This window comes from Scyliorhinus torazame, chromosome 1, assembly GCF_047496885.1.
Source record: "Scyliorhinus torazame isolate Kashiwa2021f chromosome 1, sScyTor2.1, whole genome shotgun sequence".
Classification (NCBI taxonomy): domain Eukaryota; kingdom Metazoa; phylum Chordata; class Chondrichthyes; order Carcharhiniformes; family Scyliorhinidae; genus Scyliorhinus; species Scyliorhinus torazame.
Window position 1 is genome coordinate 54,225,240 of NC_092707.1, and position 12,368 is coordinate 54,237,607.

Sequence of the window (12,368 nt, forward strand, 5' to 3'; positions counted from 1 at the left end):
TCTATCTCTATTTGTTTTCACTATTGACAGAATTAGTATCAGTGGCTATGAGTCCCACACCCTGCACTTTCCCCACAGTCCTTTCAAGTATTTATCCAGTTATTTGTTCAATGTCAGTATTGAATCCACTACCCTTTCAGGTAGTGCATTCCAGATTACAACTTGCATGTAAAAAGAAAATACTTTTTTCTATAAATTTAGAGTACCCAATAATTTTTTTCCAATTATGGGGCAATTCATCGCCAGTCCACCTAACCTACACATCTTTGGGTTGTGGGGGTGAAATCCACACACACACTGGGAGAATGTACAAACTCCACACAGACAGTGACCCGGGGCCGGGATCGACCCCGGGTCCTCGGCACCTTAGGCAGCAGTGCTTGCTACCGTGCCGCCCAGAAAATACTTCCTCATAGAATTCATAGAATAGTTTTAGCACAACACAAACAAGGCCATTTGGCCCATGGAGTCGTTGCCAGCTCTCTGTAGGAGCAATTCACCTAGTGCCACTCTCCTTGTAATCCTGCACAGTCTTCCTTTTAGAGATATTAATCCATCCTCTCCTAAATGCTTCGATTAAATCTGTCTCCACCACACACTCTTGGGTGTTCTAGGTCCTAATCACTAGCTGTGTGAAAATGTTTTTCCTCACTTAGTCGTTGCTTCTTTTGCCAATTACCTTGTATCTCAAGTTCTCGATTCTACCACGAATGGGAATAGTTTCTTCCTATCTAGTCTCAGTTTCTCCTTATCTAGTCTATCTGGACCCTTCATGATTTTGAAATACCTCTATCAAATCTCTTCTCAACCGTCTCCAAGGAAAGCAGTCCTAACTTCTCCAATCTATCTATCGAACTAACTGTTCCTCATACCCGGGATCAACTCCTGAATTTTTTGCAACATCCTCTCTAATGCCATTGCAATCTTCCTAATGTGTGGTGCCCAGAAGCTGCTGGTTCTTTCCCCATTTTCCTGAAACTGGAATCTGATTACTGACCTTTGTGTGACTGGAAACTGTTTCTCAGTTACTGAATCAAACCCTCTGATTTTGCATCTCTTCCCCCTTCTCTTCCCCCTTTAAGTTCACCACCCTAAGATAGCTCCTGGTGATATGCCACAACAACATGCAATTTATAAAATTAAACATTTTGTTCATATTATTAGAGTATAGAAAATACCCTTTGTAACATTGCTATTTGAGCATTTACCACGTTAAGATAAATGGCCTAATTAAATAAGAACTAGGAACAGGAGTAGGTCATCTGGCCCTTCAAGCCTGATCCGCCATTCAATGAGATCATGGCTGATCTTTTGTGGACTCGCTCCACTTTCCCGCCCGAACACCCACAATAAAATAGTGACCGAATGTTAACAACACATTGTCCATCCTTTAAATTAAAGCTACACCTCACATTGGTTGTTTCAAGGATTTGAGTATATCTAGAGCTCTTAAGCCTCCATGTGGCACTTTGACATAAACAATTCCACCTCTCTTATTTCATATTCCATGTCATTCATCGATTACGAAGCAGGTAGAATTTACTGAGTGTATCTATGTGCACATCCTTTCGTGTAGATATTTCCTGAGTACCTCCATGCTACTGTGTCCCGGTATGTTCGTTTACTCTACTTCTCAGAAAATTCAACACATCAACTACGAGGAGGATTTATTTCCTCCTCCATGAGATGGGAGTACTGCTTTTGTTTATAATGCTACTGGTGCCATTTTGACAAAACTTGCCCCTGAAATGTAACCAAATCTGCATTCCAGAGGTTTGCATTTTACAGTAATTTTAAAATTGTTTTGGCAGAATAACTGTATCCTCCATTTCAGATATTTTTTTTTTTTGATTTATAGAAACTGAAGCATGAAGTTAAATGAACGAAGTGTGGCATACTATGCCACCTGTGATTCTCCTTCTGACAAGACTGGATACTTGCATAAGAAGGGAGAACGGAACACTGCTTACCACAGGCGCTGGTTTGTTTTGAAGGGTAATCTGTTTTTTTACTTTGAAGAAAAGGACAGTCGAGACCCAATTGGAGTGATTATACTTGAAGGATGTACTGTGGAGTTGTGTGAATCTTCCGAGGATTATGCCTTTGCAATCAAGTTTGACAGTGTTAAATCGCGGACATATAAAATGGCTGCTGAAGGCCAGGGAGAAATGGAGTCCTGGGTTAAAGCTTTATCTCGTGCAAGCTTTGACTATATGAGAATTGTTGTGAAGGAACTTGAAAAGCAATTGGAAGAGATGCAGCAAAACAGACCCAGCAGTCGCAAAAACCAGAGAAAACCACTCGTGCGAAAGCAAGCAATCGGTCCTCATAATACATCACTAATCTCACATAATGTCTCTGTACCTTGCAGGACTCCTGTTAAGGAGAATGGCTATGTCTCCTGGAATACTACACCAAATCAAATTATTGATGCTGAATTGAATGGCAAAGCACATGCTGTTCATGATAATACTGATACCACAAAATATTTCTCAGAACAAGCACTTGAAAGACGCCTACATACTCAACGCTTACCGCCACCTCTTCCCCCTAGGAGGAGATCAGGAACAGGAGGGGTAACATCTGCGACTGGTGGTCTGATGCTCACCCAGGATAACAATATAACAGCAGGGACAGTCAGTTTTACCAGGTTACATGAATGGTTTGGTAGGGAAATAATACAGCTGCGAAGACAATGGCAAGAAAACAAGTTTGGAAAGGATGATGAATTACAACTGGATCAAATGGTTTTTAATTAATAATCACATTGTGCCCAGTTCTTTTCTTTTAAAAAGAGGACAATTTGATGCTAAGGTTTTAAACGTAACCTGTCTCTTTTACCTCCTCAATCTAATTCAGTAGATGCTTCTTAGTATGTATACAAATGGTAAACTTCAATTTTCATTTCTTTTATAATCTGGCTGGATCCAGCAAAGGAAGTGCTTGATTTTTAAAATGGGTATTGGGGGTGCCATACACCCATTTGCTTTTTGTTTCCTTCTATTAAAACTTTACTATCCTTGGCAGAGAAATGAAAATTGACATGTAACTTGAAGAACAATCAACATTCCTTATGACGTAGTGAGTAAATGCACCAACTTGGTGTAGAGCTATGGTCGGAGGGCGAGATCTTCCAACTGTTCATGCCGGCGGGATCTTCTGGTCCTGCCAGCGGCGCACCCCTGCCATGGGCTTCCCAGCCGCGTCTGGTCCTGCCAATGGCGTACCCCTGCCATAGGTTTCCCAGCAGCATGGGGTGGATTCAGTGAGAAATCCCATTGACAGTGGTGGGGACCAGAAGATCCTGCCACTGGCCAACGGCAGGCCACCTCCGCAGCCGAGAAACTTGCCGCGGTGAGGCGAGAGAATCTCGCTCTGAAGGTCTTGAGTTTGGCATCCGGTAATTTCTCATTGTAGCCTGGACAGTTTTATACACTACATTTGGCCTTGACCAACTGAGCGGTGAGGCGGTGCAGGCAGAAATCAGCCCAGGCTTTCAGTGACCCCACTTGGTCATGCACATTCAAGAATTGGACTCTGTTCTGAAGCCCACCCTTTGTGGAATACCATGCCAACACTACAAGAACAGTGGCCATTTTGGCCTATTGGTACCCGTGGAACTAAACCGCAACATCAGTCAGCAGCTTCAGGAGGGGAAAGAAAAGGAGGTAAACAAATCGGAGTGTTCTCTGCTTTGTGATGGTGCTATCATAAAAAATAATTTGCACCTTTCCCCAAGTTGATCCAGGAGCCTATCACTCCCAACACTACTTTTCTGGCATTGCCACCATCAAAAAGTTCTGGCTAATCACATGAACTGGAATTACAGAAATTTTACAGGTAAACAGGGTTTACAAAACACTAATTTAAATAGCTGGTGCACATTATTATGAAAATCCAGTGACTACAAAGGATACAAGCAGCTGGTTTACAAAACACTAACATAAATAGCCAGTACTACTATCATTATGATGAAAATCCAAGGTACCTGACAGCACAATATTTTTATTTCTGTGTCCAGTTTAAGGGGAAAAGATACAGCACCTCAAGTGCCTTTGTGAAACACCAGAATAATTGAAGGCATATATGAATAAAGGAATGCATGTTTATTGTTTGGAAATTAATTTGATTAGTAAATACACTATTGTTTAAAACTCATTCTGCAACAGTTTCCAGCGGCTTACTCAGATCAGGCACCTGAAAGACCACAACATACACAACGTTTGCCACCGCCTCTGCCCCCTAGGCAGAGATCAAGGACAGGAGAGGTAAGGTATTTAAAACTGAGCCATACTGAACCATACAATATGGGCCCCATATTAAATCCCATATTTAGGCCGCGTCAGCTGATCTCAGATGGGAAAATGGGACAGGCGATAAAGTTGGTTCCAATTTCTCTAGGCAAAGGGAGAAAAGATGTCAGTGTTTTCTTTCCTGATCATCATCCAATGATACTTGCTAAAAAGTGCATATGTTGATATCAAATGAGGACAGGATCAAACTTGACTGTGGTGACCCCCACAGGGAATAGCTTGCTCATCATATGGGCCCACCCAGGTACTGGATGACTGCAGCCACACAAGCATAGGGACAGAAAACTGGTGATAGGGGATTAACCGCCCTGTACACTACCCAATTTTCCTTCAAACTGGAGTTACCCCCAGCCCCACAATTGCTTTCTTAAAAGGGTTTCAGATTTTTGTTTAATTACATGATTACAGTGGGAGGTTGATGGTGCTTTTCGGATGCATCATTTCTGGATAGGGTAGCGTAATGAACAACTAGGTCCTTTATAATTTTTATACCTGCATGAGTCTTCAAAGGATAAAGAAGAATCCTTTAAAAAGAATTGCAAATGTTATATCTATATATTGCAGAATTAAGAAACAAAATCTTTAAACAAACTATACTTCATATTTTGTTAGCCATGATCACTTCCATAGTCAAATGGTATTCTGCCACATAACTCCCTAGTTCAAGCATGCAGAATCACTTGTACTGTAATCTCACTGTCACTTAAGTAATTCCATATAAGACTCCCTTTTACCTCCATTTGGGGGAAAACACACTTCACTTGCACCATTTATATAAAAAAAATTAAAACCTATTGGAGTGTGTAAAGCAAGAAATAGAATGTTTCCAGAAATACAGGAATACTATTGACACTTATAGAATGCACATATTTATTAAATCACTATTGGAGCCCGGTGGTTATCTGATTGATACAGTATGACAAAGTACTAGTTAATCGGCGATGTTCTTATCACCTCTGTAACCCCCCCCCACACTCACCAACCTTCCCACCCCCACAACATCAGTGTCAAACTATATTTCACTGGTGTTTTGTAACTATAACAAAAAAAAATCAATTTATACGGTAAAGGTGGAGTGAATAAATGTTATTCTAGGTGTTTGTTGCCTTTAATATATTCTACCGAAGATATAAAGAACACTAATAGGCCTTTGTACTTCATCTTGTTCCCTCAAGGTCATTGGTTGGCAATGCTAAATGTGATTATAGCTGAATGGCCATTATAAGGTAGAAAAATTGTTTTTGTTGCCCAATATTTGATATCAGTTGACAAATGTAATCTAGACACCACCAAGTATGGTAAGTGAAATCCTTTCACATTTATATAACCAGTGTTATCCTGAGGGTAGAATTGTAAATATTCTCTATGGTTTTTGAGTTTGAGGGAGCTCAACTTCAGTCAATATTTGTCGCTTTTAGTGTAATGTTAAATGGGCTTTTACAATTAATTTTTAATAAATGCACACTTTTTAAAAAGTAGTTTTGTGGATTACAATATTTTGTCATTGCTGAGATGTAGCGTTGTCCATGGGGTTTCAAAAGTTGCATATTATTCAGAAAAGATCATGGGCGGGATTCTCCCTCCCGCCGCATCCGTCTTCTGGTGCGGCGCCCCCCCTGACGGCGGGATTCTTCGTCTCACCAGCCGGCCAATGGGATTTCCCATTGTGGACAGCCCCACGCCGTCAGGAAATCCCAAGGCGTGGGTGCGCTGCCGGCGCAACGGAGAATCCCGACAGCAGAGAATCCAGCCCTATTTGTTTGCATTGTCACCTCCCATGATATTTATCAACTACATATCTGCCAAATGTTCAGAACATTGAGCAGTACTTTTAATTGAAATGCAGGACTACAAAATAAGTGCTTGTGGCATTAGTTGCATAACAATGACAGGGGAGGGTTTTTATAATGAATAAAGTACAGTCATTTATATTTGCATTTTTTCTTTAAACAGCTACATATAGATATGGATTTCTGTTTGTCTTTTAGATTATTTTGGGGAAGCAGGCTTCAAAAATTCCAATGCTTTGAAGGGAAGTAATCTGGCCAGTATCTAAAATAAACTTTTTTTCCCAGAGGACATATACAGGAATCTATTTCAAAAGCAGTGCACTAATAATATTGCGAGAAGTGTTGTAATGACCAATGCAGTGTTATTAAGTGATAAAAAGGGAGTGGCCACACAATGAAAAGGAACAGGAAAGAGTCGAGAACAGATGGGAAAAGCCTGTGTTATTTTTAATTGGCAGAAAATGCACTTGAATCATAAGGTACATCATGTAATTGATGGGAGACACTTTAAAATCAATGTAGCATTTAGCATTGCTTCTAAGAATGTATTTTGTATTAAGCTGTGGGAGGCTAATTAAATCTGCCTACTTTGTATGGATTAAAAATTGTAGATTGAGGGCGGCACATGGAGCAGTGGTTAGCATTGTTGCCTCACGACGCTAAAGAACCAGGTTCAATGCCGGCCCCAGGTCACTGCCCGTGTGGAGTTTGCACATTCACCCTGTACCTGCGTGGGTCTCACCCCCACAACCCAAAGATATGCAGTCCAGGTAGATTGGCCATGCTAAATTGTACCTTAATTGGGGGGAAAAAGCATTGGGTACTCTAAATTTAAAACAAATTTGTAGATTGGAAGTTATTTCTTTCAGTTGTGGATATTCACTAGACTTTTAACTTAAACTCCCACTTTCATGATTCTACAATCCGTGATTTCATAAGTTCATAAGATATATTGGAGCAGAATTATACCATTTGGACAATGGAGTCTGCTCTGTTATTTGGTCATGGCTGACCTCTTCCTGACCTTAACTTCACCGTCCTACCCATTCCCCATAACCCTTCAACCCATTACCAATTAAAAATCTGTCTTAACTCCTTAAATTTACTCCCTGTCCCAGCATCTACAGCACTCTGGGGTAGCAAATTTCACAGATTCCCAACCCTTTGGGCAAAGTAGTTTCTCCTCAACTCCGTTTTAAATTTGCTACCTCTTAGCCGCACGGTAGCATTGTGGATAGCACAATCGCTTCACAGCTCCAGGGTCCCAGGTTCGATTCCGGTTTGGGTCACTGTCTGTGCGGAGTCTGCACATCCTCCCCGTGTGTGCGTGCGTTTCCTCCGGGTGCTCCGGTTTCCTCCCACAGTCCAAAGATGTGCAGGTTAGGTGGATTGGCCATGATAAATTGCCCTTAGTGTCCAAAATTGCCCTTAGTGTTGGGTGGGGTTACTGGGTTATGGGGATAGGGGGGAGGTGTTGCCCTTTGGTAGGGTGCTCTTTCCAAGAGCCGGTGCAGACTCGATGGGCCGACTGGCCTCCTTCTGCACTGTAAATTCTATGATAGCCAAAGACTATGATCTCTCGTTCTAGAATGCCCACATGAGGAAACATCTGCTCCACCTCTACTTTATCCATTTCTTTTATCACCTTGTGTACCTCAATTTGATCTCCCCTCATTCTTCTTAATATAGGCCTAAACTGTTAATCCCACTTCATACGACAAACCCTTTGGGCTGGATTCTCCAGCGGTTCTCCTCCGGTTCGCCGGCAGCAGACTCACGTACGCGGATTTCCCGACGGCGTGGGGGTGCCCACAATGGAAAACCCCATTGGCCGGCTGCCGGGACGGAGAATCCCACTGCCTACGGGGGCGCGACCAGAAAACAAGTATGGCGGAATGAAGGATCCCGCCCCTTCAACTCTGGAATCAACCTAGTGAACCTCTTCTGAACTGCCTCCAATGCCACTCCAACTTTCCTCAAACTTCACATTTTAACGCAGAAATTATTCATTGGGATGCTACAAATGTTCATTTGCATTTGACCAAAATTCTTCGACCTGTTATTTTAATAGAAGCTTAATTCCATTTACTTCAAATGTCTAGACTAAAATAACTCATTGGAATTTCAGACAAGGGCATTGTGTTCAGTTTGTAAGTATTCTACAATATAATTTAAAAGCCCTAGGTTTTAGATGATGTTGGAGAACAAATCTCCAACATTCTGTTGGAACAGGTTTTGGGACTTACAAACTGAGTTGACAGAAATATTGTTCACGCTGATGGGAAAACTGCATTTATGATTTTGAGTCCAGTGGCAAAGGAGTACTCTTTATATTTCTGTTAACCCACTTAGGGGCTGGTTTAGCACAGTGGGCTAAATAGCTGACTTGCAAGGCAGAACAATGCCAGCAGCGCGGGTTCAATTCCTGTACCGGCCTCCCCAAACAGGCGCCGGAATGTGGTGACTAGGGGCTTTTCACAGGAACTTCATTGAAGCCTTCTTGTGACAATAAGTGATTATTATGATTATTATTTGCAAGTCCCAAAACCTGCTGCAACTTGTATACTTGTTTTTGTCAGTTTAAATAGTTTTTTAAAAATTGTAGTTGGTTTACAATAAACTTATCATATTTAATATATCTGCATGACTAAATAGTTGAGCTTGAGCTGGAATTGAAGCATGTATTGTAACGTTTATGAATCACTTTTTCTCTACAACTGTACAAGCCCGAGCAGCAAGTTCCTTTGATCACATCAGTTTAAATTACTTCATTAATATTATTAATAACAGTTGTTGTTCTGTAATTTTGATCTTTTTTTTAATGGAACAAAACATAATATTTTAACATTTGGGTTAATGTTTTCCTGTGTAGAATATATCACTGTGTATGTAAATGGGTATGCGCCCACTCCTGGTCACTGGTGGAATTATGCCTTGTAGCATAAGTGAGGATAGGCATGGGTTTGATTATGCTGACTTTGGTTGTCAAAACAACCTGCCAACACCCACCAGCTGAGATGAATACCTCTAAATTTATGGATGGCCTGTTGCTGCTGAAGATTTGGCACCTTCAGGAGAAGGGAGAAAATTAGCAGGAAAGGGAATTAAAAATAAGATAATTAGGAAGCATGACTTCAGTTTGTTCCCTAACATGATCTTGAACACGCAATCAAACGATTGCCTTAAACTGCTGCCATAGTATAGCATTTACCGTATCTTTTTAAAATCAAGACAACAGGGAAAAAGGAGTCCCTTTCATAGTTATGCCAAATGCAATTACAAAGGGTATATTTGCCTGATTGGGAAGTGGAGCTAATTAATTGATGGAAAATGTCTGCCATCGCACTACAGTTCAGACTTTCATCACAAAAATTACACAGAATACTCCAATGTTTGTAGTAGTAAAATTAAAGCAAAATACTGCGGATGCTGAAAATCTGAAACAAAAAAACAATTGCTCAAAGTTCAGCAGGTCAGGCATTATCTGTGGGGAGAGAAATGGTTAACGTTTGAGTCTGATTATGACTCTCCTTTTGGAAAAGTTATAATTGTTCTGAAAAAGAATCCAATTGAACTTGAAGTGTTAACTATATTTCTCTCCACAGATGCTGCTAAGCCTGCTGAGTATTTCCAGGATTTTGTTTCTCTTTATGTTGATTAGTAATATTTGACTAATACAATTTATGGATCAAAACCGGCAAATGTTGCAGCGTATCAAAGGATGCTGTTCACTTAACAGCTGCGAGAATGAACCACAGCTGCTAGAATGAACCTTTTTGAATTTGGGTGTATAGTCCTCAAAAATACTTTTAGTCCTATTTGTGAATTTAGAATTTGGAAATGTGCCTCAATTTTTAGCGGCAACTTGCCAGTCTTGGTTCCTTTTAGAATTATCAGGATTTAAAACATTTTGAAGCGAGCTAGTATATTGCGATTATAGAAACAATGAGCATGTAGTGCAAAAATTGCTACAGATTAAGCATTGTCCATCTGATGATTATTTTCTTCCTGTTTGACGTAGCTGAGCATTTTTAATATATTTCATTGGTTTTGTGCATTTTACTTGGTACAGTTTCTGAAACTATAAATTATTTTCGACCAATTGTTCAAGTTCTTTTGAAACCACAATCTGTAAACAAATGAGCTTATGGTTTGCAGAACATGCGTAACTAGGATAAAATGGAGTATGTGCTTAGGACAGTGTTGTCAATAGAAGTCACTGCTAACCACACGTGTGGCTTTAATGACACTTAGCAATTTGTATTAATTTTGGCAGAAGCGCCTTACATAAACTCATACTATACAGGTAAATGTACTTCCTGTATATTTGCTTAACAAACATATACCACCATTCGGTAACCAAAGAAGTAAAACACTCACAATCAAAAAACACTCACTGTGCTTTTCTTCATCATTTTACCAAAAAAAAGGTTCAAGTGCACAGGGCATACGGTGTACAAATTAATCTTACATGCCCAACAGTGGTGCCTATCACTAATGTTTAATTTGTTCGCCAAAAATGCAATTAGCCATACCTGGCTAGTGACTATAGTATTGGACAACATTGAATTGGAATACATTTTAAAATTCAAATCCACATTTTCCTCAAAAAGGAAATCTGGCTTTACCTTTGTGTACTTTGTTTTAAATGTATGTTTCCCAACAGGTCTAAAAAGTGCTTTTGAATACATATCAAGAAAATGTAAGCAGATATATGCTTTTTAAAATCAAAAAGAACAAAACTGCGATGATCTTAAAATAATAAGCCATACAGAAATTGCACAAAGTACTGCTTTTGTACAGTGATAAAGCCTATCACGCAAGACTTTTAAAAATATTCAATTCATAGATTCAATTGTATTTTAACAGTTTATACAAAATAGTCTTTTGATACTACAGATCTTGAGTATTGCTGACAAAAGAGATGTCCAAGTTTTTCATCTTGCCCTCATCGGGACACTTCAAGAATATCAATATGGAGAAAACAATTTATACTGAATGAGATGGGAGTGCTGATTATAAATTGTTCTTTCCCCTCATATTGGTATTCATTCATACAAGCATGGATGGTACGATCCGTCTGGACTGCACGCAGAACAATACTTTTCACTGTACCTCGGTACTCATGCCAATAAATCAATCAATCTTGAAGTGTGCTGGTGAGTGCAAGATGAAAAGGTTCGACATGGCTCCTGTTTCAGCACTACAATTTTAGTGCGCCTGAATAACTGTCTTTGGGACATTTCAGTCAGTGACTTGGATAACATCATACTTCTACCGTCGAGGTCAAATTCGTAAATGTAATACATGATTGAATTCCTCTTGTACCACAACTGTTGTGGTTTATCCTATTTTCAGCTGACCTTTTCTAAATGTCGAAAGCCACTGATGAACATGCACATTGATTTTGGAGTGGGGAAAGTTTTCAGGAATGTAAAACAAAGTCAATGGTAACAGATGTGTATGGGTGTGATAATGTGGCATTTATACATGGGCTTTGAAATTTTTTAGTTGCCAAAAGGCATACACAAAACACCACATAGGCCCTTGTTTAATTACTTTGTGTAAGGTTTGATCCTGTGTAATACTATTTGTATGATATGAAAGACGGTACATAAATATGTGCCACACAAAAATGGTAGTATAAGAATATTTGTCAATAATTCCCAAATGGGATAAGGGAATACGTGTTGATATATTTTGCTTTACAAAAAGTGGTAATTTGTATCTTTTTAGTAATAAGCAGATTATTTAAATCTGATCAAATGTATTTTTTTGTAATTAGACATTTTAATTTGCATGGAATATCTTGATCGTGATGTATTGGCTACTGACATGATTGCATGAATGATCAATCTGTGTTTTGGTCCATATTATACAAATGTTTACCAGCCATCTACACCTAATAAATAAATCGAGAAATGTATGCATTTGTATTTGGACGTATTTTATTTGCACAAAATTAACTGGTTTTGAAAAGTCCACTTAAAACCAAATTTTGATCTAAAAGACCGGCTATAACTTTAGCCCATAGCATTTGTAATTAAGTTTACAGCCTTTAACCAAGCATATCCTAATAACATATTCCAAATCAATCAAAATGAGAATATAATTCTGGAATCTCATTGGCACATTTTTCTTTTATTCATTTATGGGATGGGGGCATCCCCGGCTAGGCCAGCATTTATTGCCCATCACTAGTTGCCCTTCAGAAGGTGGTGGTGAGCTGCCTTCTTGAACCAAGTCCCTGAGGCGTAGTTGGATC

General features: G+C 39.6%; 1 protein-coding gene across 3 annotated transcripts in view; it reads left to right on the plus strand.

The window, feature by feature from the left end:
• The window catches only part of pheta1 (PH domain containing endocytic trafficking adaptor 1), a 39,508-nt gene extending 27,479 nt beyond the window's left edge, over nucleotides 1–12,029 (plus strand). For all 3 annotated transcript variants that reach the window (XM_072494797.1, XM_072494723.1, XM_072494770.1), the window contains one exon: nucleotides 1,859–12,029. In XM_072494797.1, coding sequence (XP_072350898.1) covers nucleotides 1,869–2,759 — 891 coding nt within the window. In that variant the 5' untranslated portion in view covers nucleotides 1,859–1,868 and the 3' untranslated portion in view covers nucleotides 2,760–12,029. The remainder of the gene's footprint in view (nucleotides 1–1,858) is intronic.
• The last annotated feature ends 339 nt before the right edge of the window (nucleotides 12,030–12,368 follow it).